Source organism: Rhea americana, unplaced genomic scaffold, assembly GCF_003343005.1.
Source record: "Rhea americana isolate MKP2758 unplaced genomic scaffold, rheAme1 scaffold_76, whole genome shotgun sequence".
Lineage (NCBI taxonomy): Eukaryota > Metazoa > Chordata > Aves > Rheiformes > Rheidae > Rhea > Rhea americana.
This window is the reverse complement of record NW_028186934.1, coordinates 1,270,376-1,297,538: the sequence shown is the minus strand read 5'-3', so window position 1 is coordinate 1,297,538 and position 27,163 is coordinate 1,270,376. Positions and strand designations below refer to the sequence as shown.

The window sequence follows — 27,163 nt, the reverse complement described above, 5'->3', positions numbered from 1 at the left end:
GAGGGTTTTTTTTTTTCATTTTTCAAACAATTTACACTGTTAAAAATTACATTTGCATCAAGATATGTGCAGAAAACCACTTCCTGGTTGCAAAGAAACCACTACAGAGTCTCACTGCTGCAAGAGAAAGTGCAATTTAGACCACACAGGGGCTGCGTTGGAAAAATAATTGTACAATTGTTTCTATTAAAGTAGTATTTTAAATCACATTCTATAAATGCATCTGGAAGCCTTTCATTGCCTTGTTAATAACAGGTTACCTGTGAGCTTTAAGAATCCTCTGAGCAATTGCATCTCCTATCTTGTTCCAGACAACTTTGTCATCGGCACAGCTAATAAAGAACTGGTTCTGCAGGAAAAGCAAGGAAAGCTACAGTCAGACAGTGCCAGCGACGAACAGAAAATATTCCCCTATTGTATTTCAGGCCAAGAACAACTAAAGATAGCTGTGTTGTGTCATTTGAAAGGATGTTAATTTTTAAAAAATTAAATGTATGTTTGTGTTTCATTCAGGGAACAAAATACTCTTTACTAAATAATCACATTCCTGAAAGTTCACATAAAGAGCATCGAAACAAGATGCTGCAAAAAACCAGCAGAGCAAGTGTCTCTGCTCAGGCGACGTCGAGTCTCGCTCGGACACAGGAGACTCCCACGGGCTCTAAGGCTGTATGGACACGAGACCAATGCGCTGCGCGTAGGTTTGGGCACGCACCAAGGACCCAGCAAAGCCATCAAGGGCACTGGAAGACTATTGCACAGGTTGTGGAAGCTGCTGGCCATTCTGGCAAGAAAATCATCGAAGAGAGGCCAACTTTTTTCCACCTCAYGGTCAGACGACTGTCACTGTTCACCCCCATCAGCCTGCTCCAACGAGCACTGCAGTCAGAGGAAACAGCCCCCACGATTCAGAGTAGGTTCTGTATCAACATCCACGCCTCAAAATTCATAGAAAGGTAACTCCAAACCTTAAGAAAAAGAACCACACCCCGGACGGCTGCAAGCCACGCTCAGAGCGTCAGTGTTTTCCCTCGTGTCTACTCACTTCTATATATATGTAGTGCTTGCTGTTTTTTATCACGCTGACGTACGCATTATGGATGGATTCTTCATGGTATTTTATGCCGGCTGACCAGTCAGCAGCAGAACGGATCACCTGAAAAGCAGGAAAGATTAACGCTTCCAATTCTAGCCCCATCCAGGACAGCGCTGCATTGCAAGTAAATCATTTAAAAGGCAATGCTCTTAACCGGCAAAAACTGGTGTTCATTTGTCAGGATTTCACTACATAAGGTAATATATACAGCATTTACCATTTGTATTGCATTTATAATAAGGAGAAACATAGCTTTAAAATAGCACTAATAGTGTTAATAACGTTTTGATAAAAAAACATAACGGCCCTGTCCCATTGCTGCATTACTTCCCTCTTCCACCTAAACAGCTCTGCATGAAATAGGAAAAGGAACAAAGAAGCCTCGTTCTTGCTTGAAGTATTACAATAGAGTAATTTTAAAATGACCTAAGTTTCCAAGTCACCCCTTACTTTAGCAGGACATGACCACTCACAAATATCCTCTTTAGAAATTTTTAAAGCTGGAGTCTCTAGCTGGATTAATGATTTTTTTCCGCACAAACAGAGGTACATCTTTATTCACGCAGTCCAGTAACAAGCCATGTCTTTGTCCTAAACATTTAAGGTCATTTATTTTTTCTGCCAAATTCTTGCAAAAGCCATCAGATTTGTGATTATTTGACTTTTTAATTCCTAGGAATTCAACTCCCCAGACTTATTAATTTATTTACTTTTACCGTAAATCCACTCTTTAAGTAGATATCGCAAGATCCCTAGGGCACATTTTCACCCTGCCTCCYGCAGTTTTTATGTAAGAGAGCCAAACGAGTATGAGAAATAACCTTTGGTCATATTCTCATCCATGCTTAGCAATGTCCACTGCAGACAGTCTCCTCTCTCTGCTGCAGTCAGCTCCTACTCAAGAGCCTTCCCTGCTATGGCATCTCCCACTCCTGCCTTTTCCATCAAGATGCAACTGATGGTACATCCTGAGTGACATTTTCCTAGATGGAAATGTAATTTTTAATTAAGTGTTGCCTGGGTATGTCCTAAGGGGAAATAATTATTCTTCATTAGCCTGTCTTTAAACATTATCAACATAAAACATTGAAATAATAGCCTTAAGGCATCTTGATTCAGCCATTATACCAGCATGCAGGTCTACTATGCACAGGACAATATCCAAGTGCTAAGAATCTGTGAAATGTGCATATAGGGAAATGTAAAATCCCCGTTTCCTTCTGGGGCTCAACCAGATTTTTCCCTGGAAGACCTTCTAATGGATTTGCTCTCTTTTTCAATACCCAGTTCTGGCTTCTGATTTGCTCCTCGTTTTGTACCTGTCCCTCCGTCACTGCCGCTCACCCTCAACGTGCAGCACTCCGCAGGTCTCCAGCAGAAGTACGGGCTGCAGCAACCTGAGCTAAGGGGTGGTCTGTACATCCTCGCGTCCTCTGCGGATCAGGAGCAGCCGCCGAAGCACGGCTGCTCGCTGACCATCGCTTGTGAAAACCTCTGTTAAGCTTGCATAAAGCCACTGCCAGGTGGGATCCCAGCAATTCCCAGCAGCAGCAGCCTGCCCAGAGGTCTGTGCACTACTCATGCCCGAGAGGCTTTAATCAATCATTTTGCTGGCAAAGCTTAGCATCGCTTGGTGCTTTACATTTTGGAAGAGCTGTATGCAGTCCCAGAGACGAGCACCACTGAAACCCCTCCGAAAGCCAGGGGAGACAAAGTCACCGAGCACCATACAGGGCTCAGCTTCTGAAAGGGCATTTCACAGTTTGCAACCTGTTGTATTAATAAGGACAGAGAAACAGCTTTTCTGGGTAGAAAGCTGGCTAATTTTCTTTCATATTTACAGCTTTGGCTGCACGCAGGTTTTGCTCTTTCTTACCCTCAGCACACTTGCCTGTGCAGACTGCTGCTCTGTGTGCTTTAGCACTCAAGCGAAGAGCCGCAATTCCCTTCAACAAGTCCTTGACAGCTGTAGGAGCCAGTTGCTATGTCTGGGAAACTGTTCGGCAGTGACAAGCTTCCCAGTCTGTGGTGTCTGGCCCTCTCACAGCTCTTTTTCTGGCCCCTTGGCTGACCCTGCTTACCAATGGCTGTGTATGGCAGCAGGTGTGAAATTATAAATTGACAGCGAGCGAGATCAGTTCAAAGAAAGTCTACCTGACTGGACATCTAATTCTGGGATTTATCTTTCACTGTGATTGCTTGCACCATTTTTGCTTAAGGCTGGAAATGACWATATATAAAGTGGTCCACAACCGCATTCATTCAAACATGATGACAAAGAACATGACCTGACTTTGTAAAGTGTCTTCAGGAATATGTGGACCAACAAGCAAGGACTCAGCGGTCAGCACATGCTCCTGGGAGCAGCCTGGCTGCAATGGCTATGGTCCTGAGCCCTCCCAACACAGGCAAGGTGGCCCCAACACATTAGGATCAATGGGGCATTACCCAGTTAGCACCAGAGTGCCTGGTTCATGCTGTGTACCAGTCAATGGACAATTAGTGTAAACCCCAAGGCTGTCTTCATCATGACAAACTCCTGAGAATCAAGTGTGCAGGTGGTGTAAGATCAGCACGGAAATCAGTGCTGTGCTGATTTACACTAGATAGATACAATCAGGGCTGGTGCTCTATTTTAGWTGTTTGGGCTGGTAGAAATAGGATCAGGAAGAGGAAGCTACATGATCTGGAGAGATTCRAAGTCCACCTTGAAGCCACACACACTCGGTACAGCAGACAGTGGTGCAAAGAGTTCTCAGGGGCTTTTGAAGAACAAGGTGATGGCTCAGGTGCTGCCTCATATGGCCACAAGCTTCAAGATCTGAGCCCTAGTGTCCACTGGGCATTGCAAGCATTCCCCTTTGGGTCAGTGCCAGCTCTGGGACTTGCCCTTCAGGTACACATGGGCTCACAGAGCCTAGATCCCATAAACACTTTATAGGAAGAAGGAAGAACAATTGGATCAAATAAAACTACTTAGAAYAAAGGCAAAAACAAACCTTTGTTCACTTCAAAATGCTGCAAGTGACCTTCTTCTAATCCCACCTCACACACAACCACCAACAGCTCAAGTGTTGTGATCCAGACCATGGGTCCAGTAGCAAGGCAGCAAGATTTGAAAAACAAGGATCTTATTTTTAAGTTCAGGGATACTCTTGAAGTGAAAATAAGCTACTCCTCCTATTGCCACCAGGAATCATACTGGAGAAGGAAGGTAAAGCCACTAATGCGTAGTGCAGTTTTACCGCCTGGTCTCTTGGGAAAACCTGATGGCTATGGTGCCTGTGCCAGAAGAAGGATGTGGGGCAACGGCTGGACCAACACTTGCGTGGGAAGGAAGCAGCATATGTGGGCTGCTCAGATGGACTCTGCTGCCTCCGCACTTCTGATGGAMGTCACCATAAACAGCTCTCCGCTCCCTGCAGCCCCAGCACCCTGCAGACCACAGGCCAGCCGCAGTGAAACTGTGTGGCTGTGCACAGAGGAGGTGCTCACCGACTACGCGGCTCTGCACAGGCACCAGCCTCCCACCAGGAAGCTGCAGTCACACCAGCGTGGCAGTGTCCCCCAGCCCGTCCAGGGGATCGCGCAGCTATGCTGCTTTGCCCAGCTGGCRGCAAGCAGCCCCGCAGAGCTTCCTCTGCTGCTTCGTCCTGCTGTGGGGAAAGTCTGTGGACACAGAGCATGCACACAGCAGGCTGGGGACCTCCTTATCTCAGCATGACACGGGCAGCAGCAGTTCAGGGCGCCCCACCAGCAAATGCAATCTGGAATTGCACTCTTGGAAAAATGCAGATTGTAATTTTACAGTGCATGAATCACTGATCCTTAATAACTTTTASCTGACTAACTTTGTCCACATTCCCAAAGAGTCATTTCTGCTCTGGAGATAAGTTGCTGAGCCCTGCACTGAACAAAGTAACTTCCACACCTTCCTTTACAGCAGCAATAGTTGAAACTTTGCTTGGCACAAGGAATAAATCAATACYTTTTTTCTAAATTGTGAGCTTGGTAGTGCAGAATCCCCTCACTTTAAAGAGCAGCCTAACTGCTGTGAGATGTCTGTTCCAAGCTGAAGAAGTCATCAGACAGGAGAGCTTTTGGGGCAAAGCAATCACAACAGGACAATTCCTTTTCAGTCCTCTGGCTGCACGACTCAGTCCTTGTACCTATCCCCYTTTTCAGTTGCTTTTTACCCTCTTAACAAAACTATCACTCCAGCTGTGTCAGCACACTCCTGCTATTAAAGAAATAGCTTCCCTCTAACCTGKCCTGCAGAGCAAAGTGTCAAGGCAGGTCCTAAAAGGCTGGCTCAGCATCATCCAAGAAGCTTATGCCAGGGTGCTGCCCTGAATCTAGCTCCTCCATATCCTAGATTGCATCCCAGTCACTGGGGCCCTCTTCTTCCATCCTAACAATGTTTATATGCACATTTCCGTTCACTTTCCCTTACCAGGTATAACCACAAATACCCAGCTGTATCTCTGGTAATACAGGACTACAAGAAAAWTCAGTTTTGTTTCACCCTTTCATGCAAGACCAAGAAATGGACGTGTAGGGTGAAGAAGTGGTTTCAGGAAATGCTGGCTTTGGCAGCAAAACCCATGGAAGGAGTTCTGGCTCGGACCTCCTGAAAATAAAGAGAAAGTTATTTTTAATCTGGATCATCTGAGCAACCAGCATTGATCACAGTGCTACTCCGCAGCCGTACTGACACGCGGAAGYGACAGATTAGTACCCTGGGGTAGGACAAGACCTCTGYAGCCACCAAAGCCAGCATCTTGAARCTGCTGGATGCAGCCCCTAGAAAATGAAGCTGGAAAACATCAGTGGTGAGAAAAGTGGAATGTAARAATCTTCCAAGTGTGTATTTATCTTTAAATGCTATTTTGTCTGTTGCTCCTGGAAATTTCTCCTTTCCTATCACAGTACTCTAAGAGAGCTGGTTTAAACCCAAACTCTCCCTCTCAGGGAGAAAAGGTCACAAGCTACTTCAGCGCAGCCCTCACAAATAAGAGGGYTGTCTTGAGTCGTCTTTTCCTTCTCTCGCTGAAGTCTCACAATAGCACCGCTAAGTGCTATGCCAGGCCTGTCTTCTYTTCAACTTCTTTAACCCGTACAACAGTAACAACATTTGTTTGCTGGGGGCTAGTGCGTAAACTCCGAACAACGCAGGCTCTCATACGGGCTTCTAAGAAGACCTTCAGCCACCGACAGAGCATTAAATTCTCATTGCATTCACATCATGAACTAGATATTGCCTCACCAYGTCACGTCCTTTCCTATGCTTTCTTTGGATGATAACTGCAAACTGTGGAATGGAAAGAGTTGGAAGAACTTGGCACTGCCTTTGGCAGAACGCTGCTTGATTCTTACAAAAAAATAGTCAAYGTGCAATCAGATTGCTGTTGTAAGCAAAGCCCAAAGCTCAAGTGAGAGGATGTCTGACTAACTGACTAGCTCTTTTCTTCCTTTCTAGCTTGTACCTCCACATGCAAACTATGTTCCTTCTACCCGCATGGGATCCCATTTTAGTGCCGCTCCCGCTTTCCAGTCTTCTTTCAAAACCTCCTGAACACACACTTTCTGGTGTTCTCCTCTGACAAAGCAGAGCAAAACCAGATGGCACAATAAGGCCAAAATCTGTTGATGACAGGTCAGTTGCTTGAGCTTACAGTAACACTGCAACCCCCACAGATCCTGTGTGTTTTCTCTTCCTTTGATCTACCACAATTGAAGGCAGACTTGCAAACAAGTTCAGAAACATGAAGACCAGCCGCCAGATTTTCTAGAACCACGCACTGGTCAGGAATGTTCATTGCGTCTGGATGCTGGATTCACCTTGAGGCAGCAACTTCTGGTCTGCGTCACCTATAAAGTCTCTGAACAGCACCACAACAGAGATACCAAATATGTGTTTGGCTGTTGTTCAAATAAAAGATTTGGTATCAATAAGAAAAATATTCCTACGTTTTTCTGGACAAAAAGAGTCAGAGAAAGATTCTAGGATATTTGCTTATTTATGGACCATACCACTGAAAGGAGACGTGGGAACCTACAGCCCTCTGGTCCTAAACTAGTATATCGGAGAGAAAGAAGGTTGATGTCACTGTTGGTGTGCCTTGCCCTGGGGAGCTAGTAAGAAAGAGAAATGTAATTCTCATGGCAAACGCAGCTGTCTCGCTAATGTTCAGGAATACTACAGAAAACAGCAAATTTTGATAGGGAAGCAGGGAAAAAGAAAAGTAGAAGAAAATTTGTTTCTGGAAAGCCAGCAGGTGTATTAGCACTCCACCACTTGGGATAACCCAGCAAGGAAGGGGGAAAGCACACATGGCTCATGCAGTACTCGAGGCCGGGCTCCAGCACTACTTTAGGAGCTGGGCAGTGTCCCATCACATCAGCTGCAGCAGCATGAAGAGCCACCATAGTGCCTGCCAAGTCCCCCCACACTTGCACACTGCTTTTGGGAAGACGCCAGGCTTTGGTCCTGCCTAAAACTGAAGCCGTCAGTGGTCTGCCCATGGAAAAGTGTCCTTAAAGGAGCTTCTGAGGGCTTGCTCTGTGCACAGCCTGGCCAGCTGGGCCAGCATGCAGCCTGGGAGCCCCAGAAGAAAGGTACCAGGTTCAGGTTCAGACTGCACGTTTCCTCCCCTCTCCCCAACTGTTTGCAGGAGTCAAATCTGAAATCTTCAGGAAGAACGACTGAGCCAGTCATTAACCTGCAGCGGGGACTTCAGRGACGTCCACAGCATTTTTGGTGGTTCAGGAAAGCTACACTCTTCTCTCTGCATGAGCCCACCCTCCTCAGGTTCCCACACAGTTTCCCAGTAACCAGGTTTCCTATCGTGTGCACTGCTGTGTTGGGAATGAATGAAAACCAGGACAACGAGAACATTACTGAGGAGACAGCCAAAATTACAGTGCACGCATGCAAAAYGATATCTCAGAGCTTGAGGAGATCATCTTAAGGAAAAAAGGAGACTCAAAACACGTCAACGCCCCACAACGGATATCCCGCTCTAKGTCCAACAAACGGTGCTTCAGTGTAGGGGCGACCCAGCTGCACAAAACTCAGCCCTCCTGCRAGGCAGAGGTAAGGAGTCCGAACGCAGCACTGGGCAGACACAGCTTTTGGGACCCCAGCTCCATAGCCAAGCACTCGTGGCACGAATGCACCAGCCTCGGCAGCTTTAGCTCCGGCACTTCCAGTTGAGCAGTGCACAGTGCTGTGCACAGCAGCCGTCACCCCGAGAGTGAAATACTGCTCTCCCCTGCAGCTGCATTCAAAGGGGCAGCGAAGGCCAGCGTGTTGCAGGGCAACAACATATTTTCAAGCCTAACGTCATTTGTTTTAATTTATCTAGCCATATGCTGTGTAGGGCTGGGCTGCTCCAATGAGTCTCTAAGGGCTGCAATTGCACATAAATTAGAAATGATCAAGGTAGTTTCAAATGAATAATTCACAAGACAAACCTGCATTCTTTTTCCCTTTATGGCATCACGGAGAACAGACTATCATTTCCTGCAATGTATCAGTTATTTGCAGCTCCCCAATAACATCATCGCGAGGCTAGTTTTTAAACAGCTCACCATCAATCTGCTAGGGTAGAGCATGCTTGTATTCATCCTCCTTCCTAAGTCAGCAGCTCTGTGGTATGGGGCCGAAGAAAAGTTTGATCTGRGACTATGTTCAGCTTAATTTCTCCTTTGGTAACTTTCTAATTCTGTAACGAGAACTTTTCTTTGCTACAGCAAAACTTGCAGTTTAAAAGTTTTAGTCTTGCAGTCAGAGTGAGCTTAGGTGCCACAAGCCCCCTCGCTTCCGCGAAAGCATGAAGGTTTCCAAATAAACTGGCGTCGCAGACAGCCTGGGAGGTGCTCACAGCCAAAGAGAAGCGTGACGGTGCCTGAGGCTAGAGTGTATTTCTCAATAAGCTGCAAGCATTGTTTTGGGGGCTGATGTAAAGCACGCGCGAACCTTTTACACAACATAAAGATGATACAAGATCCCCACGCTGGCCACCACTCACACCACGTGCAAGCAGCAAAAAATGCCTGACAACCCACAAACCCTGCACAACCGCCTCTTGTCACACGAAGCCTCCCCAAGCGCTGCTGCCACCTGGGTGGACGCTCACTACGGCCAGAAAAGGCACCCTTTGATCTCTTCCTCGCTTTGATCTGATCGCTGCTAGTTCACACATCTTTCTGCCACAGACACTCACAATTGTTTTGCTGTTTTGACATAACTATTTTAACTTGGTATTCTTCAACATGTCCGTGTATATACCCACTAAGTTATATTCAATATATGCACACAATATAGCTAGGGTTTAAACCCAAACTCTTCCTCTTAAAACCCTTCTAGGGTTTTAAATATAGCTATTATTGCAATTCCAGCTGTGAGGATGATTACAACAAACGTGACCATGGGCTGACTCTGAAGAACTGCAAAGGACCCACGTGACTAAGCGGTTGCTGAATAAAATGCAAATAAGTTTAACACAGAAACCAACAGCCCCAACACTCCACTTAAGTCACTGGGCTCTGAGCTGACTGCTACCAGTCCCCAGTAAGACTTTGGAGCCTAGTAGATAATTCTCAGATCTTGCATAAATACTCAGTAGCCAACACCAACCCACTAGCCTTCCCAAAGCAGAAAAACAAACGTTAGGCATTAGAAGAAGAGAAGCAGAGAACAAAACAGAAAATTACACAGCTACAGCACTCCCACAACTTGAGTACTACCTGCAGTTTGCTCCACTTATCTCCGAAGATGAAGGGGTACATTAYCACATCTCTACTGAAACAGCTGCATTATTTTATTTTAACTGATGATCTGACCACCTATGTTACAAGCTAAAATAAATAAGAGTTCCTCATTTTACATTTTTAAATTTCTGCTAGAAAGATGCAAAAAGAGCTCACTTCAGGAGTATGTGAGCAGAAGACCATCAACACCCACCTGGACTGTGGCACGAACAGCCTCAGGCACCTGGTACTTCAACTCATTAGCAGTTTGCTGAGATTTTGGCAACAGGAATGGGTAGGAAAGGGATCGGTATTTGGGCTTCATGATCTGCCCCGRCAAAGAAAAAAAAACACAAGAGAAAAAAACACAGCAGAATGAGAAAACTGAATGTTGTAGGTGGTGCTGTGGGCACTGGGGTAGGAGGCCATCCATGGTCACATGCCACCTCCTTCGCCCCTACCTTGGTGAAGTTCCAGCGCTGRATGAAGTGACGCGCCACGTCGCGTGCAGCTTTGCCATGCACCACGGAGGAGATGTCGTGCCACGGCATTCTTGGTGTGGTGTGCCGGTCAATGAAATCTAGGGGGACAGGAAGGCATACCTGTTCTTTTTCCAAAATCCATGTATTCATGGGGAATATAGTGGGGTCCCTTTCATTAAGCTGAAGCTTTCTGGGGCATGACATTGATGGCTGTGCAGAGCACTTCAGACTTACTGTGCAGTGAACCCCCCACTCCCAGCCCAAATCCGTAGACCGTAGCAGGATAATTGRCTCTACGATATTTTAAAGAGATTTTGCTGCTTCTTTCTGGCAGCAAGATATGGAACAGGGTTTAGGGGAAAAGTAATGAACTCCAGTGCAAAGGCCCTTACCAGCAAAAGGTTTGTCAAGCTGAACCCAGTCTTTAAAGACAAAGTTGCAATAATCTTTTCCATGCCAGAATCTGGTTTCCCCAAGCAGCTCGCCAACATCTGTCTTCAGGCTGCGGATTGACCCTTTACCTGTTACARGTAAATGAGATGACACAAACATACGTCCCCAAATTATATAATATTGGTGAGAAACTTGCTTCAGCAAAAAAGCAATGGTGTGACTTGGCAGGCTCAATAAGTTGAAGCTGTTTTCTACCYAGTCTTTCTGCTGCTTTCAAAGAACTTACTAAAATATTTTTCTTCCCTATTTTAATATTTCTGATACACAATCAGGATAGATTATATATACATGAACCTGTTACAGAAACAAAAAGCAGATGGTGAATCCTCTCTGCGTTGGACTAAAAGAATATATAGATTCTTTTAGTCCAATGTAGAGAAAGAAAATATAATTATTTGTCTTTCCACAATCTCATGACACCTAAACAGTACCAGGTGGGGATCTAATCCCAGCTATCACCGACCTTAGCAGAAATATGTACAGGAATAATACATACCTACTTAATGTATTTTACAACACAAATGTACTAATTTCAGCTTCTCTGGTAGATGGTGTATGATGTTCCCTCTATAATAGGGTGCATCCCCTGTACTACAAGCTAGTCTTTATTAACTAAAATGAAACAATTAAAAAGCTTTGATTCCCTYGTTAGGTGTTGTGTTTTTTGCGGGAGTGGGGTGTGGGTAGTCTTTTTTTTTCCTCTCCCCTCCAAACAATGCCATCTTTTCAGTTTTACAATTAAATAAACACATCATGAATTCCAAATTTATGCTCCTAAAAATAATYGAAAATATTATCTGCGGGGATATTCCTCTTCTAAGAGGACCTGTCTTCCAGAGCACATACTTTGGGTGCAGGGTGAACTCTTTCCTCCCTCCTAAAAAACAGAGAATGTCAGCCTAGATCAAAAACGTTTAACTAACGTTACTTCCTGTCCCTGAGAGTGGCCTTCATCTAATGTATCAAGTACTAGTGCAATAAATACATAATAATATGCCAATAGCAGTACTCTCCTAACCCAACCACACCACCAAAACCACACCATGAAAATGCCTTAGCGCACACACACAAAAGAAATCTTTTAGTAGTCAACAAAATACACACCAGCAACACTGTAGTAACAACAGCTTACAYGAAGCCAGCCCTGCCAGCACTGCTTAAACACCCAAATGAGCCGAGTCAAGCCAAGCCATGCCATAAAGCCATGCAGCAAGTATGTACCAYAGCTGCCTTAGAAAAGCATGAGCTCCTAGTGAGAGTCCAGGTGGAGCTGGAGAATCACTGACTCTGCAAGCACGAACRTGAACATATGGGATGTACTGTTGAGTCAAAATACACTTCATGTATCAAGCTCTTGTGATTGTACACTGACTCATGAACGAGCATGAAGTGACCACAGTGGCGACAGGACTTCATTCCCATGTGGAGCAAATACATCTTTTTCTTGTTACACATCAATACTTTGCAACCAGCATTTTGTAACTGCCTATTAACATCTCAGAGGAGGATGTTAAAACGAGAAGGATGTGGAATAACTRCTTCTTACTCAATTCCCCAAATCAAAGGCATCTATATGATCTGCCTATATATATATAGATGGGCATTTTCAATAACACCTTTTAGCATCAGTCCAGAGATCAGAACAGCTCAATATTCATCACCATCCAACTCCTTYTTCAATCAAGTATGCTTTCATTAACTGTAATAAGGGCCAAAAGGGAAGCTCACATCCTCATCCAAATGTGGGCCTGGCAGTTGCCAATTTGCTGTTTCTTCYGTCCATCTTCTACATTAGGTATTTTAAAGTAAGCCTGATACATATGTTCTCAATTCCTTTGAGGAAGGGAGCTGCTGGAATAATCATGTACCAAAATCTGAATTAACTTCTCAACTGTACCTGCTGTCATTACTGCAAATCTGTATTTTTATATTTTTTTTAAACTTATGCTGAAGGTTTTGAAGCTTCTAGAGAAGGTATTTCTGTAAGAATGTCTTCAGATGGGGKGATAAGGTTGTTGAGTGTGAAACACAAATAGGAAGAGGTTGATCCTGGAACCCAACCTAACTCTCACCAAAGCTATAGTGCAAAAAACACTGACAGCTAAAGCCTACRGGGGTCTGCACTTTTGCCTTCCTCCACTTACCCTCCTGAGGCTCAGCGAGCCCCTGTTTGGATTCAGTGTGGTGATGAAACATTTTCAGATGGGGTTTTAAACTCTGGATTATATTCGGTTGACTTCTAGTGGGGTTACAATAACCTGCAGAAAGTCAAGATGCTCCATTTACAGCAAAAACACGCAGCATATCGGTTACTGATCATGTCTGAAAACAACTTGCATGACAGTAGTTCAAATGAGATGTCAATTTGCTGACACTACAAGCAACCACCAGATTCAAGACCTAGTTGTTTTCTAACTAGACAGATAAAAGTGATGACTTTGCGACTTCAGTATGTCCTGAGCTATGACCAATGCAAACAGTGCTCCTGCAAGGCTTCCTCCTGCCAGAGGAATAAATCATTGTGGAACCTGTCTGGGTGGGGAATAAGGRAAATTCAAAGAAATTCCCATTTCAAGCAATTTACAGCCTCTGGAATGAAGGACTTCAGAATCAGATTTCAAAATAAAAAGTCCATGCTGGAACAAATTTTAGCTTGCAATTTTAGCATTGAAGTTGGTTTTGAATGTGTGGAATTAAAAGCTGCATTCAAATAATCAGCTGTGGAATAGCCCTTTCACCTAGGAAAGGAGTAAATCAGGAATGTTTCTATTTAAATGGAGTAAATTAAACGTACGTAACACTAATGTATGGCAGAAGATAAGCATATTCGGTAATTGTTTCACTTGTTATACTAAATACAAGTTGAAAAATGAAATGCAATTCTCCATTGCAGGAAAACAAAAAATCCAAAAATACAAATAATAGATATCACATACACTACATCACGTCATCTGATGGCTCACGACAATCACTAATTAACTAAATCCAAATCCACTTAAAACTTTCTTGCATGTTTTGCAGTGACACAAATTTACATATTGACTAAACATAGTTATTATTCTGATAGTTAGGGAATTCATCAACTTACTTTCTTTACAAAGAACACGTTACCCTAGAAATTACGTGAATGTGCACATACACCCACCCACCCACCTCCACAAGTACTTTATAGATGTCATTTAGGTAAAACTAAGTTGAAAAACATTACTTACTTAACTCAGTGTCTATGCTGCTGATGCTATCAGCATGGTGCATGCCATGTTTCTGGAGATGCTTATAAATACTGAACCTTGAGAACTTCTTGGTTTTTCCTATCCCTTTCATTTTTGAAACGTCTGAGGCATCTTCAGCATTTCTCTGGAGCAGATGGTTTTCTGGGGACATAACTTGAGATTCCAGGGCAATATGTTCAGACGACTCAGCTGCAGACTTAAATAAAGAGAAAGAGGATATTGCTGCTGCTGATGTATACGAGTTAATTTTCAGTTTTTCCCCATACCTTTAATTAAGGGGGACAGCTTATTATTAAAATTAAAGGTGGACAAGCTCCCCTTTAATTACAAGTGATCATTCACTTCAGTGCTCTGAAACACCACGAGTCAAAGTTTGCTCTGTGACAAAGACACAACTTGCAATGGTTTTAGTGGGAATTATGAATGCTTTTGAGAATTTGTGCCAAGGATGCACTTAACAAAAAGCTCTATTAAACAGTATGTTCTTCAATGAATTATCCATAACTTTACTCTGGATTATTACTCTTCCTGAAATTCCCATAAAATCAGACCACTTTAAATTGCCTTTAAACCCAGGTTATCAGAACAGCTCAGCAAACAAGGCACCTGCTTACGGCCTGAACATCCATAAGTTTGGAGCACTCCAGAAGTGCCTACGCACTTATAGCTAAAAATGTTATTAAGAACCTCCAAATTGTGACRGCTACTCCAAGCTCTGGAGGAAACCTAGTGCTTTAGTGGAGGTTGACCTTTTCAGGATCTAGCCTAAGGAGTCATTCAATACACAGATACTTCCCTCTTCTCATTACTATTTCTCTTTAAACCCTCTAAACTCAATGCTAGGCTTAGAAGCGGATATGGTTTGTTCCTGCCCCCGACACCACAAGCCCACTACGTCTTTCCTTGYGGAGCACACATTTAAACATGGGCAGCCAGATGGAACAAGCTCACTTACTGCTAGATTGATTGTCGACACTGACTTTGTAGTCATCATGCGTTTAACRCTGCCAACATCAGTCAGGCGATGCTCATCATCGTCCCACCTGCCGTAGGCCAAGTCAATGCCGCCAACAAATGCTACGGACTGGTCAATGATGACAAGCTTCTCATGGTGAGCCCAGAGGTACACGGATGAGGACACATGGTCTGGGTGTCTCATCACCTGGAAAGAGAACCACTGCCTGGCTCAGCTGTTTTGCAAACCTCCTTGATCAGTTTAAACCTCCAGCCAGAAAGCCGCCAAGCTTTTGTGGGGCTGCTCAGGATAACAGGGTTAACACAGGAGTTTTTATAAGATGCATCCACACAAATGGTCAGATTGCTATAGTTACTGAAGCAACATGACTTCCCTCTAGCTGAGGCACACAGGTGCTTCCCAGTGATGGGGGTATTCCTGCGCAGCAACAGTTAGAGATGTGCCCTAGCCCAGTAACTGCCGCAACATAAGGGCATTCGTTAAAGGATCACAGTCAAGGAGTCTTGACTATAGACATTCAGTCTACAATTTCRCTCTTTGCTCTTAGAGGAGAGACATTTGACCAACCTGCAGCAGAAAAAGCTACAGAGTTTCACCTGGCTATTCCCCAAGTCATTTACACACCTTCCACAAACACTGTGCAGTCGTGCTGTGTAGGTGACAGTGCAYGAGCACTTCCCTTCAGGGACAACTGATCAAGTGACAATAAATCTATTATTTTAGTAGTTTGTTAATTCACTCTAATGCATACTATACATATACGTTATGTCTCATTAARATGTATGTCTCTAATTTCAAGAGAYGGCACGATAATCTACTAGCTTATGCCCCACAACTCATTTTCTGCTCTGTGACAGAGCAGCTGTGTAACAGCACAGACAGCACAACGCTGTCTGATGGGAATCAGATGATGGGAATGTAAACATCCACTGCTGACGCTCTTCATTTATATATGAACAAAAACACTGATATGAGGCAACAATCTCAAGTTGTGATTTTCCATTTGATGCAACTCCATTAACTCATCACATGAAGTATGTTTCTTGGGAATCAGATCAGTAAGTGGTTGGACAAGTCTAAACTGAACAAATTTATGTTCAGTTTATAACCTAAAGAAATGAAGTGGCCATGCTCAAATGCTGGTAAGCACCACATAGCTATATCTTCAAAGACTATTCCCACTGTAATAGAGACAACAGCTGACTTCCAACTCAAGCCATGAAATTCCTTACTAGATTTCAAGAGCAAATGAATGCAAGTGTCATTCATATGATTGCACAATGCACAGTTACCTTAATGTTTGGATGGAGACGCATGAGTGTCCGCTTGCTGTATTCGCTGTTGATTCCTAGAGCAAGCTCCACCTCTTTATACAGCATAACAAAAATTCTCACTCCTTGTTGCTGTCAGAAGTTAAAAGAAACACATGGTATGCAGATATTTCAATGGATGTAATCCATTTAAAAAGCAGTGAAAAGCTAAGAGGCAGTATGCATGTTGTTCTTGTAGATGAAAATACAGACTGTGATTACTGAGCCTCGTTCTTGATTACATTCTGCCAGATCCAGCAACCTGATCCTACAGCATGCCAGAGCCCTCACCCCTCATGAAAGCACTTCAGCCTCCAAAAAAGGGCTCAGTATCTGGGTTCTTGGGTAAAGAGCTGAGGTAAGCAGAAACCCAACAAAGGGTCATTCTTAGAGTTCCCATTTTTAAATAGCCTTTGAGGCAAAATTATGCAAGCATGATTCAYTCCACATAATGATGATATTCCACATATCCACTGAAGTTTAGTTTTCTACTGGTTTATGTTCTCCCAAGTTTTGCCTACAGTTAAGAGCATCTGCAGGATAATGTTACCACTGCAGTCATACTGTCATCCTTCTCCCAAAGGAGATGCAACTAAGCCAGTGCCARCAAACAAGGTTTTTGCTRTAAGAAATTATTATAGCTGAAGCAAGTTGGAARAGAACGAGCAATACTCAAATAAYAGTGTTTTCTGTTACTGTAATAATATAAYTGTATCCTTAGAAACCCTCATGWKGATGTTAAAGCACTGGCAAAASTGCCAAGTACTTGCCTACTGAGGTTGGTCACACACTAGAACACCTTCCACTGCCATAATTTAGTATAGCTTCAYGTCTTGCAGTGGAGTATGTCAGCTGAAACCAATGACCTAACCTTTCCACAGCATTGTAAATCCCTGTTTCCATAAAGCTGCTATTGAGAGTTTAGAAAGTCTCCAAATTACAGATGATAGTCTGCACTCGAGTGYACTAATCAGAGGCGGCCAAGGAAGCACAATACACTCATACAGGACAGTCAAACTCCTACCTAGATACCAGAATGGCTCTGCTGAATCAAAGAAACACCACAAATGAGAGAGTAGGCAAGTATTTCCATGAACTAACCTTGAAACATTACTCACTCTCACAAAATATTTATAGCTGCAGGAACATCTATGTCGACACAACAAATAAAGCCAAATTCCTCCAGTGAGCATGCCCTATGGATACAATTCATTTGCCAGAACATAAGACTACTCTCAAGTCAACAAAATCAGATAAAAACAGAAATCCTATATTTTTCTAGKCATGTGGAGTGGCTGAGGACTATTAAGATGACTGATTTGGAAGGAATGCAGCCAACGTTTATTCTAGTGCTGCTGCCTAGACTCCTGCCCTTTCACCACGTCAATCAAYACTCAACAGCCCCCACCTGGCTATGCCTCCCTCACTGAGTCTCTGCTCATGTGCAGCAAACTACCAGTCCTAACACTAGTATTTTCACTGGTTGAATTAACAACTGAAACACAGTCCAGAGTCATAAAAACCCCAAATTCAACATCTTTTCTCTCTGGCTTATTCAGGTCCTTTAAACATGCTTTTTTTAGTCTGGATCCAGACTGATTACTTGAAAGCAGAGTATAACCAACAACAAAATAAACTGTTTGCTGAGTGGATGGAAATGTAAAAAACAAAATAACAAAAAAGCACTCAGCAGGCTCACAAGTGCTGTTCCTTGAAATCCAGAACTAATACGTGTTGCGGCCTGCCCATATCTTAGATTATTGCAATAAAAGGAGAGTGCACATCAGCACAGAGCTTCACAAGGGAATTCTTACAGGGAGTACTAGCAAAGGCACCAGGTCAACAGCAGGTCTGAACCTGTCAGTTCAGGAAGAATGGCAGAGAAGGAGAAATTAAAAGGCAACGAAAAAAGCCTTATCAAGAATCCCAGTTTATATAAGCATTTGCTTACTGTGCACAAGCATTTATTAGCTCAGATAACATGGCGATACAAGCAAGAGTCCAAGTCTGAGTCAAACTTGTCACTACGTTGCTCTCAAGCTCCACACCAGATTCCAGCTCAGAGGAACATGATGCCATTTGTGTTTATTCGCTGAATTTCTACCTTTTCAAAAAACCTTTCATCCTAATCAAGCCACATGCTCTGCTAAAAGCCCTTTCCCCCATGTCCCTTCTCCATAGCAACACACCCAAATCTTAGTGACCGGAGTCACCGTCTGAGATGGGATAGACAAGGAGGGCAGGGCTGGTCTTCCTCCTCTTAGTGGCCATGCAACAGTTGTGGGGATACAAACTGGAGGGGGTGGGAATAAAGAAATGAGGAGAGACATAAGAAATAAGAGCCATCTATCAAAAAAAATAAAGCCTCCTTGAATCACTTAAGTCATGCTTGGAAATGAAAAAGAGCATTTTGGGTGCAGGYCTYTTATGCTCCACTAAAATTCAAAATTAAAATGAACAACGGCAGCAGCTGTGAAAGAGCTATGGTAAGAAGAGCATTGGGCAGCCTGGCCYGGGCAGCATCAACGTAGGAGGAGCTCTACAAGAGACAGCAAGACTGGGAGACACTAAGATGAAGTTTGACAAAAATAGGCACTTGTTAACTACAGTAAGGAATGATGGCTAAGAATTTCAGCACATAAGTGTTTAGTTGTAGCAAAGACCTGAACAATGTATCATTATTAAGTATGGAAATTGAGAAGACTTTAGGAAGTAAGCATTATCTTTTGGGTGATACTGAGTGACTTCTTGCTAACGACACCTTGGTTTTCACAGAAGACCGATAGTATCTTTCATAGCTTCTGCTCTGAAAGCAGAAGCACAGCTACATGGCAATGACACACCCTGTCCGCAAAACACAGTAATGTACAAACCATCTACCAAGAACAATTACGAGTATTTAGTCTCTTTAAGCACATAAAGTTCTCTATGCCATAAGGAAAGAGCCAGACAGCAACAGCTCTTGGACCACACTAGGAGCCGGAGCAGTCACAAGGCTGAAACAACCTGAGCCCGAGGAACGCAAGAAGCAATCAGAGGATCTAGCATTCTGCCTCTGAACGCTTCCAAATTCAAACAGGGGGAAGCAAATCAAAACACAACTTCAAAGGTCAGCGGAAATAAGGCTTGCTCTAACTCTTACTCCTACGAGAATAAACAGTGCAAACACTCCAATCCACGTATGACCTTGTAACTTGGTGGATGCCCAGTGGTTTACTGCAGAGCAGTAAGCTGAAGTTGGAGCTCACTTACTGCCTTCCGCTTGAGAATGCAGTCCAGTCTCCAGTGATTGCCTTCTACAACAGGTCGTTTCATGAAGATTTCCGGGCTCAGCCTAAGAAAATAAAGGGGTGGGAAAAACACAGTCTGCAAACAAAGCATTGGCATAGATAATCAACGCAGCAAGCAGAGAAAAGGAGTTTATGTAAGCCGATGTGAAATCTCATGTCCCAAAATGATACAATCGACTCCAATGTCATGCTCTTTGTTTTTAATAATAGAGCATTACAGAGGACAGGCAATGTGTGTGGCACATTCATTTTAGTATTCAGCAACCTATGAGACCAAATTTACCAGCTATATAGAAATAGGGAAACTTGGACTCTCTATGAGAGATGCAAAGACAGAAAATTCCAAGATAGATTGAAACAAATATGTAGATTTAAAAAAAATAGCTGGAATTTCAGTTCTCCTCATGCTTAAGCTAAATGAGTAACAGATTTCTGCTGAATTTTCCTTCCTGCCTAAAGAGAAAGCAACATGCTCTCACAACAGGACATTTTATTGATTCATGGTTTTAACGATTACACAGAATAATTAAGCAATCTTGTCTAACTCCTGCAGAGCAAGGTCACAGAGTTCCATTCCTTTACTTTTGTATAGAGCTCAGGAACTTGTGCTTGATTAAAGCATATTGCTACATCCTAAAAACATGCCTCTGACAGCAGCATTTTTATCTTAAGCTCCAACTTTCGATAAGTTTTACCAATGTACATTAAGAACTGACTGTTGTCTGAACAAAAGRTTGAGGTAAGTAAGAGGCAGCACATCCCAAGTGTGATGCTTTTGTGTCACTACCCAATACTGCACGTAGGGCTCCAGGGGCATTGGTTCATTTGTGTTCATTTTAAGAAACACTGTTCCYTCAGTGAGGGCAAACATCCCATTTAGTTTTCTCAAACTAACTCTAACTCCCACCTAGACCATGGATCAATCCTCCTAGCGCTTCCAGGAAGCAGAAGAGTCATAAGAGGTTCATTTTACAGATGGAGAAAGAGAAGTGCGGAGACTTGCTCAAGGTTAAAGAGGAAGTCCAAAACCTAGCTCTAGARTCTACCCTGTTGCTTTGTCTCCAAGATCCAAGCTGACCTCAGGTTATCTTCGCAGAGGTAGGACACAGGCAGCAATGACCACCATCCAGCCAAGTAACTATCTCGAGGACCGTAAGAGCACTTTATTTTCTGCCTCTAACAGAAACCACCATAGTAATGCATAAACATATTAAATTGCTAGTTAAGAATAGGGGCCTGCCTCGGCCCCAAGCAGCCACGTAGCTCACAAAAGACATTACAAAACTCCCTCTCTGTTGTCTGGCCTGTTCAAGAGCAGAGCAAAATTACATCCACTCCCAAGTGCTCTCCTTGGTGACACAAGGCTTCCCAAGACAGCGAGGAGGAGCAGAAAGGATAATGTCAGAAGTGCACTGTAGTAGTCAGATATTTGAGTGCCCCTATTCCCTTCACACTGAAGGACATTCTTGTCTCTCGGGTTTGCAATGATTTACACTCCTGATGAAGCAATGCAAGCCATAACATTTTCAATTCAGGTGGTGCCTTTTTATGCAACTTTCAGCCCTTTGGTTGGAAGGAGACAACCAAGCTGTTGATTTCAAGCATGTGCTTTTGCTGCCAAACCTCCTGAAAAGGTCTTTGAACACAACACAAGATGATGTTTGGGTGTGCTGCCAAACCATCTGGCTGCACGGCTAGTTTCCGCCTTTGAACACTACAGCATTGTTGGGAATGTCCTGAGAGGGCAAATCAAAATCCAAATACGTAAGTACAAACCACCAATCTGTGATGAAAATTTCTTCTTTAGCTGCTTCCATGGCATTTGCAACATCTTCAAAGTACCACTTAGCATTTACATACCTGTAAAAGCAAACAGAGTGCATAGACTTATTTTTCCTTGCCCTTAATMAAACAGAAAGTTCACAGCTGCAGACTGACAGGGTTCAATGCTAATGTTGTTTACATTCTCTTCTCCAAAGCAAAAACAAACCTAATTTCATGAATCAGGACAACATGCAGGGAGGATTTCATACTGCCATTAGTATCCTAATCGAATGGCACAATAAGGGATTATTTTGTGCCACCTGGAACTCCCGACAACCACACACAATGCTCCATGGGGCTCTGCTTAATGTGAGCTAGTCTGGCTCTCAGAAAGGATGGTGTGATATTATTAGCTTTGATTTATGGAAACTTCCTGAGCAGTGGAAGGCTGCAGGACAGAAGCTGCAATGAGAGCACCAGTATTGAGTATGATTAGAATTAATCAGAATCAATTTTTGAGGTGCTCCTGGGAACAGCATAGTRCAGTCTGGTTACACTGCAGAAAGAAAGGTTACTTGCATAAAGCCAAGTTACCTTTAGACTATGCCTAAATTTGCATTTGCTGATTCTCTTCCATTGCAAGTCTGCAAGGCCTGAATCTGATGTTGCTGTTCAACCACGACTGACATTTACATCTGAACACATCTGTGGTGTCTGGAAGGACAATACTATACTACAGATTGAGAATCAGCCTTGCAAGTGTTGTGTGCTGGACATATCTTGAATTTTAGAACAGGAAGGATGAGACTAGACCATTGGTCACAGGTGAGCAAAAGAATGAGACTGCAGCACAGCTCCTTTATGAAGGAGCTACAGAGAAGGAAGTAGCAAAAGAGGCGGACGTTTTCAATAGTCCTACATGACCACAAGTTTACAACCCAGAATCAGAAACTAYGATAAAACTGAACCCAGGAATACATTAACGAACGAGCAGTTCTGTCCTTAATTCATAAGTAACCTGCCAATTACCTGTGTGTCAAGATACAATTTTTGTCCTTAAAATAACGAACTGACGTATTTAAATTCTTACAAAATTCAAGGTTTAAAAATTCTACTAGCTGTGATGCAAAGTCACCACAGGAYCAAAACAGTCATCTCACAAGTATTGCCATTCTCTTACCAGTCAAGAAAGCTACAGTTTTTCGGCTTTTCTCAGTATCACTACTACCTATAATTACTGAACGAAAACAGACCTATGCATCGGGCTTTAGGACTCCATTAGGAAGGTCTGTGCTTTTCCTGCTGCAGAYAGCACCACCTTTTTCTCCAAAAAGCGTGACATGGATTACATTCTWGCTCCAGTACTCCATATCTTACCACTTCGCCAACGTGTTCTCCTGCACGGCTGCGTAAGACCCAAATCTGTGCTCTGTTAGAAAGTTCTTGCCATTTTTCCGAATGAATTCGTCTATTCCCTGTCTCCACCACTGGGCATGCCTGTAGCTGTTACACTTCAAAATCAGTGACCTGTAAAACAAATGACGTATGGGGAAGGGCGCTGAGGCCACGTACATTTAATTGGCTTACTTCTTGCAGTCTACATAGATTGGTAAGTGCACCTGTATGAGTCATGTTTTATTTAAGTGAAGAGTAGGAGTAGCAAGAGACTGTGCTTTGTTGTTTCCAGAAGAACATATCAGCATCTAGCCATATAATATTGCAGACTGCCAAGTATAAAACATATCCCAGGGTTAAATGAATAGAACCAGCCTAAGTGCAAGAAGAACAGGACATAGCTAATGTTATTTTTTTTAATGCGTTTSTATGTTATTTTACCATGAAAATATTAACTATGTTTTTATCCCAACTAGCATATCTTTTGTGTAATGCTCCAGTTCCAACTTAGAGCAATACGTTCCTGCTTGCAGCATAAAAGAACAGAGGGGCTAGAAAATTACTGCAACTGATTGCTGCAAAAACAAACTGTGCAACCGACCGAGCACCTGCCTCCCGCTCCCGAGGGAGAACTGTCTGGATGAACCAGCAGCCGCCGAGACTCCAAACAGCACTTCAAGACATCTGAAAAGAACAACGGTCCCAGCCAAATCCCCGCAGGTATRAACGCCCTAGAGACTGCAAAGGAACCGGGAAACCCTTCCTGCCGGGACTCCCCTCCACCAGGAAACTCACCTGAATTTGCTCACTTGCTCAGGCAGGCACACTTTGTTTACACCTCCTACACATAAGCTTTTTTTTTTTTTTTTATTTTTAAAAGGAGTGGAGGAAAAAGAAAGAAAGTCTAAAAGTCTGTATTTCTTACCTACAGAGATTGTCGATCTGCAACCCATATTTAGTTTCTGTTTCTTTCTGGCCTATCTTAATGTTGAATTCTTTATCTACCAGCAAGACAAAGGCAATGGCCCCAGTATCTGGCTTCATGTACAGCAGGAAAGAGTCTTTCACTACCAGCCACCTGTAAGGGGAGAGGAAAGAGCAACTGTTTCACTCATGCCATTCTTCAAAACATCCTGCRCATCCTGTAGAAAGACTGCAAACCCTTTACCTCTGTATTAAGGAAAGAAAAACGTGCAGCTACAATGTAAAGTGACCGTATTTTGAGTATGGTATAAAGACCAACAATTAGGCCTGACTATTACCTCGAAAAAAAGTTAAGAAACAACTTCTCTGATGTAAATGACGAATTCACTGCAGCATAAAAACAAGGTACATCTGATTATCTAAGAGAAACACACACACACGCCTATTCTGCACATTTGACGTCCAAAATTCAGCAGAGGATTTCTAAGATGACTTGCATGTTGACTACTTATGGAAGCTTCTGCAAGTTTAAGCTCTAAGAGCCCAATGAAATAAATGCGGATCAGCCTGTCCACAGGCTAACTCACCAGCCAAGCAGCTGAGTAACGGTTAAACGAGGTTAAACAAGGATTCCTCTATCCCAAATTATTATTTGGGTTATATGCTATACCTAGAGGCAATACAGGAGTTACTGGACTTCTCTAATGTTAATTACGAAACTGGGATTGCTTACTCCAGAGAAAATATGCACAAGTCATTTTGGAAAGCGATTATTGCCAAGCAAAAGACATCCTGTTACAAACATGCGATGAGAGATGGCCAGCAGGTTTTACATAAATACCATAGCCTTAAGGCAACTCTAAGAACTAAGTTCATTTTCACTGCAAACAGCCCTTCTCATTCTTCCTCYGCGAGCACATCTGAGGTAACCTCTCCCTCCGTCCCACACCGGTCTCAGCCCTGTGACCTAGCCCAGTTCTCGTGCATATTCAGAAACGCACAAAGCAAGAGAAAAGACCGCAAAAATGCTTTAATTCTTGCATCTTTTATAACTGATCCAGTTTCTCATTTATTTCCAGATCCCAGTTATGACAGCATCGCCTCTCACTCCTCCCCGGATCCGTCGCGCTCTTCGCCGAAGGCCGACGGCTGCTTTACGCTCTGCCTCGTGCCACTGCACGACATGGTGCCGTGAAGGAGCCTCCAAATGCTGCCGCAACACGTACGTTGGACCCATCGCCTACAAACCAGTTAGCTACACACGGAAACAACCGTGTACCGCAGGCCAGCGGTGAGCGTGGACCTCTCCCGCAAACGGCAGCGTCCCCAGGTTGGAGGGTCATGCCTTCCTCGAAGACCAGGACAGACCGGAAAGGCAGGCAGCTGGCAAATCAACCCTSCAGAGCAGAAGGCTGCTCTTTCCAGCAGAACAAGCGTTTGATCAGTTGGTTCACAACGAGGAGCGACTCACAACCTCAGCAACACCACCGGCGTCCTGGACACGAGGCCCTGCGCCACGTGCAGGGCGCTTGCGTAACTGAAATYGTACGGGAAGTCAAACGAGCACGTGACACGCTGTAATAAGTGAAGTGCATTTGGGGCGTAGGAAATCCAACGCTCGTGGCCAAGCTCCTCTGGGAGAACAAGGGCCTCGCTGTAAGGGTGCTCTGCACCGAGCTCTCGCTCCCCCCGCTGAGCGTTCAGCGCAGACCTTTGAATGACTTGGCACTGCAGAGTTTGATGCATGCATGGTGCTGGCAAAGAGCACCGAGCACGGAAAAAACTAGGCCAGGGCAGTTTTTGTTCCAAAGAGACAAAAGAGACCGATACAGGAAGACGGGAGAGTGAGRATGGGGAATGCAGCCTGGTGATGAAGCATGTGCAAAGCAAGAAAGAGTCAGCACGTTTAGGTCCTACAGTGCCCCACTGCATCTGGAAAAGTGATCCCCAAACCAACAACCTCCTGGCTTAGGAAGGTGCACGCAGACTGGGCATCACATTTGGTATTTAATTACAAGGATGAGTTTGCACTGTAGGAACAAGATGGTCAGCTGGACTGCTGTCCTTGCTGYGCAGCAGCAGACACAGCGCATTAAACAGTAATCGCGTTAGAGCCCACGGAGTTYGAGTGGAGCCTTTTTTGCCGGGATGGGGTGTCAGGGGACTTTCAGAGCCTGTTGAGTTTACAGGTCTAGTGTTTAGGGAAACAAGAACCAAAACTATGCTTGCACACTGATYGGAAAATTATTTTAGAAGATAACCACAGTGCTCCATAATGTATTTCCCCCCTGTAAAACACTACTCAATTTTATTATTATTTTTCTCCTTTTATTCAGCAAAACTAAGAAGTTGTATAGTTTGAGAAGCACACGAAATTGCTTGTAAAAATATAAAATTAAATTTTCCTGAAATTTTTCAGAACTTCAAGAACCTTCTCTTGGTAATATCATTGTCATTTGTTTATTTATTGATGCATATATTCTATCACTCCCTGCAGGCCGTGGCTAGGRATTCAGTGCCCTCTTGTGTTACTCGCTCTGCACACATAGCTAAGAGAATCTCCCTCCAAAGGCTTTTCTCATTCTATTAATGCTCTGAAGGAGAAACAAGATCCAATGCAGAGCAGAACCTGCTACTGTCCTCCAAAAAGTTCGACCTCTGCGTAACACAATGAAGAGTTAGCTGGGGGATATTAAAAGAAAAAGGCAAGCTTTCCTTGCCTTTCTTTTTYAAGCAAGGAGGAAAAAAATTGGACTGTGTCTTCCTGGTTTAATCTTCAACTCTCTCTGTAATCACTCCAGATAACCTCTGTAAAACTGTATTCAGAAACGGTAGAAAAAAARTAAGTTTCTTCACATATATGCAGCAAGATTTTACAGGAAAATAGCGATTTTAAAGGTAAAGTTAAGCTAACCACAGCGCATCACCGTTCTGCAACGCCAGAATCGAAAGGTGGTTAACGACTCGAGAAGCTCTCTCAGACAAAGACACTRTTACTAGAGGGCAGGTATGTGCCATCTGGATTTCAAAAAGGAAAGATTCGCCCATTAACTAGCAGCAGGGAGAAATACARCACAGAAACCCTTTCAAAGAGAGAAAGGGGAGCTCATGTAACACCAGGATCAGTYAGATTTTCTAACATGTGGTTATCAGTTTGGGAGTTGGAACAAAATAAACACAAAGATAATGAAAAGCAGTCAGCGAGTGCACACACCTTTGCAAGGCAACAAACACCMGGTTTGCTAATGCACAGAAAACTCCTCCGTGCTTCTGAGCGAGGAAGACTCCCGGTGCAGAGCACAGCGCCCCGACAACGGGGACGCCACGGCAGCGGAGAGGGCGCGAGCTCCTCCAAGCACACCTTACGTTTATCACGTGCCAGCCGACAAAACGCAAGCTTCCCCGKGCCGCGCACCCCTTCCGCTGCGGCCCGGGCGCACGGCCTCCCGGGGCGCGGGTCAGCGGAGCCGAGGCGCKGGCTGAGCT

General features: G+C 43.8%; 1 protein-coding gene across 2 annotated transcripts in view; it reads right to left on the bottom strand.

Annotated features, from left to right (window-relative positions):
* PLD1 (phospholipase D1) overlaps positions 1–27,163 on the bottom strand; it is a 72,867-nt gene that overhangs the window by 14,532 nt on the left and 31,172 nt on the right. The window contains exons 9-21 of one of the 2 annotated variants that reach the window (XM_085322303.1): positions 23,679–23,831; positions 22,736–22,885; positions 21,371–21,454; positions 19,557–19,638; positions 16,287–16,397; positions 14,974–15,180; positions 13,998–14,214; positions 12,930–13,043; positions 10,725–10,853; positions 10,312–10,430; positions 10,065–10,178; positions 1,046–1,156; positions 261–349 (exon numbers count right to left, since the gene is read on the bottom strand). In XM_085322303.1, coding sequence (XP_085178429.1) covers positions 261–349; positions 1,046–1,156; positions 10,065–10,178; positions 10,312–10,430; positions 10,725–10,853; positions 12,930–13,043; positions 13,998–14,214; positions 14,974–15,180; positions 16,287–16,397; positions 19,557–19,638; positions 21,371–21,454; positions 22,736–22,885; positions 23,679–23,831 — 1,680 coding nt within the window. The remainder of the gene's footprint in view (positions 1–260; positions 350–1,045; positions 1,157–10,064; positions 10,179–10,311; positions 10,431–10,724; positions 10,854–12,929; positions 13,044–13,997; positions 14,215–14,973; positions 15,181–16,286; positions 16,398–19,556; positions 19,639–21,370; positions 21,455–22,735; positions 22,886–23,678; positions 23,832–27,163) is intronic. The other variant, XM_085322304.1, reaches the window with a different exon arrangement.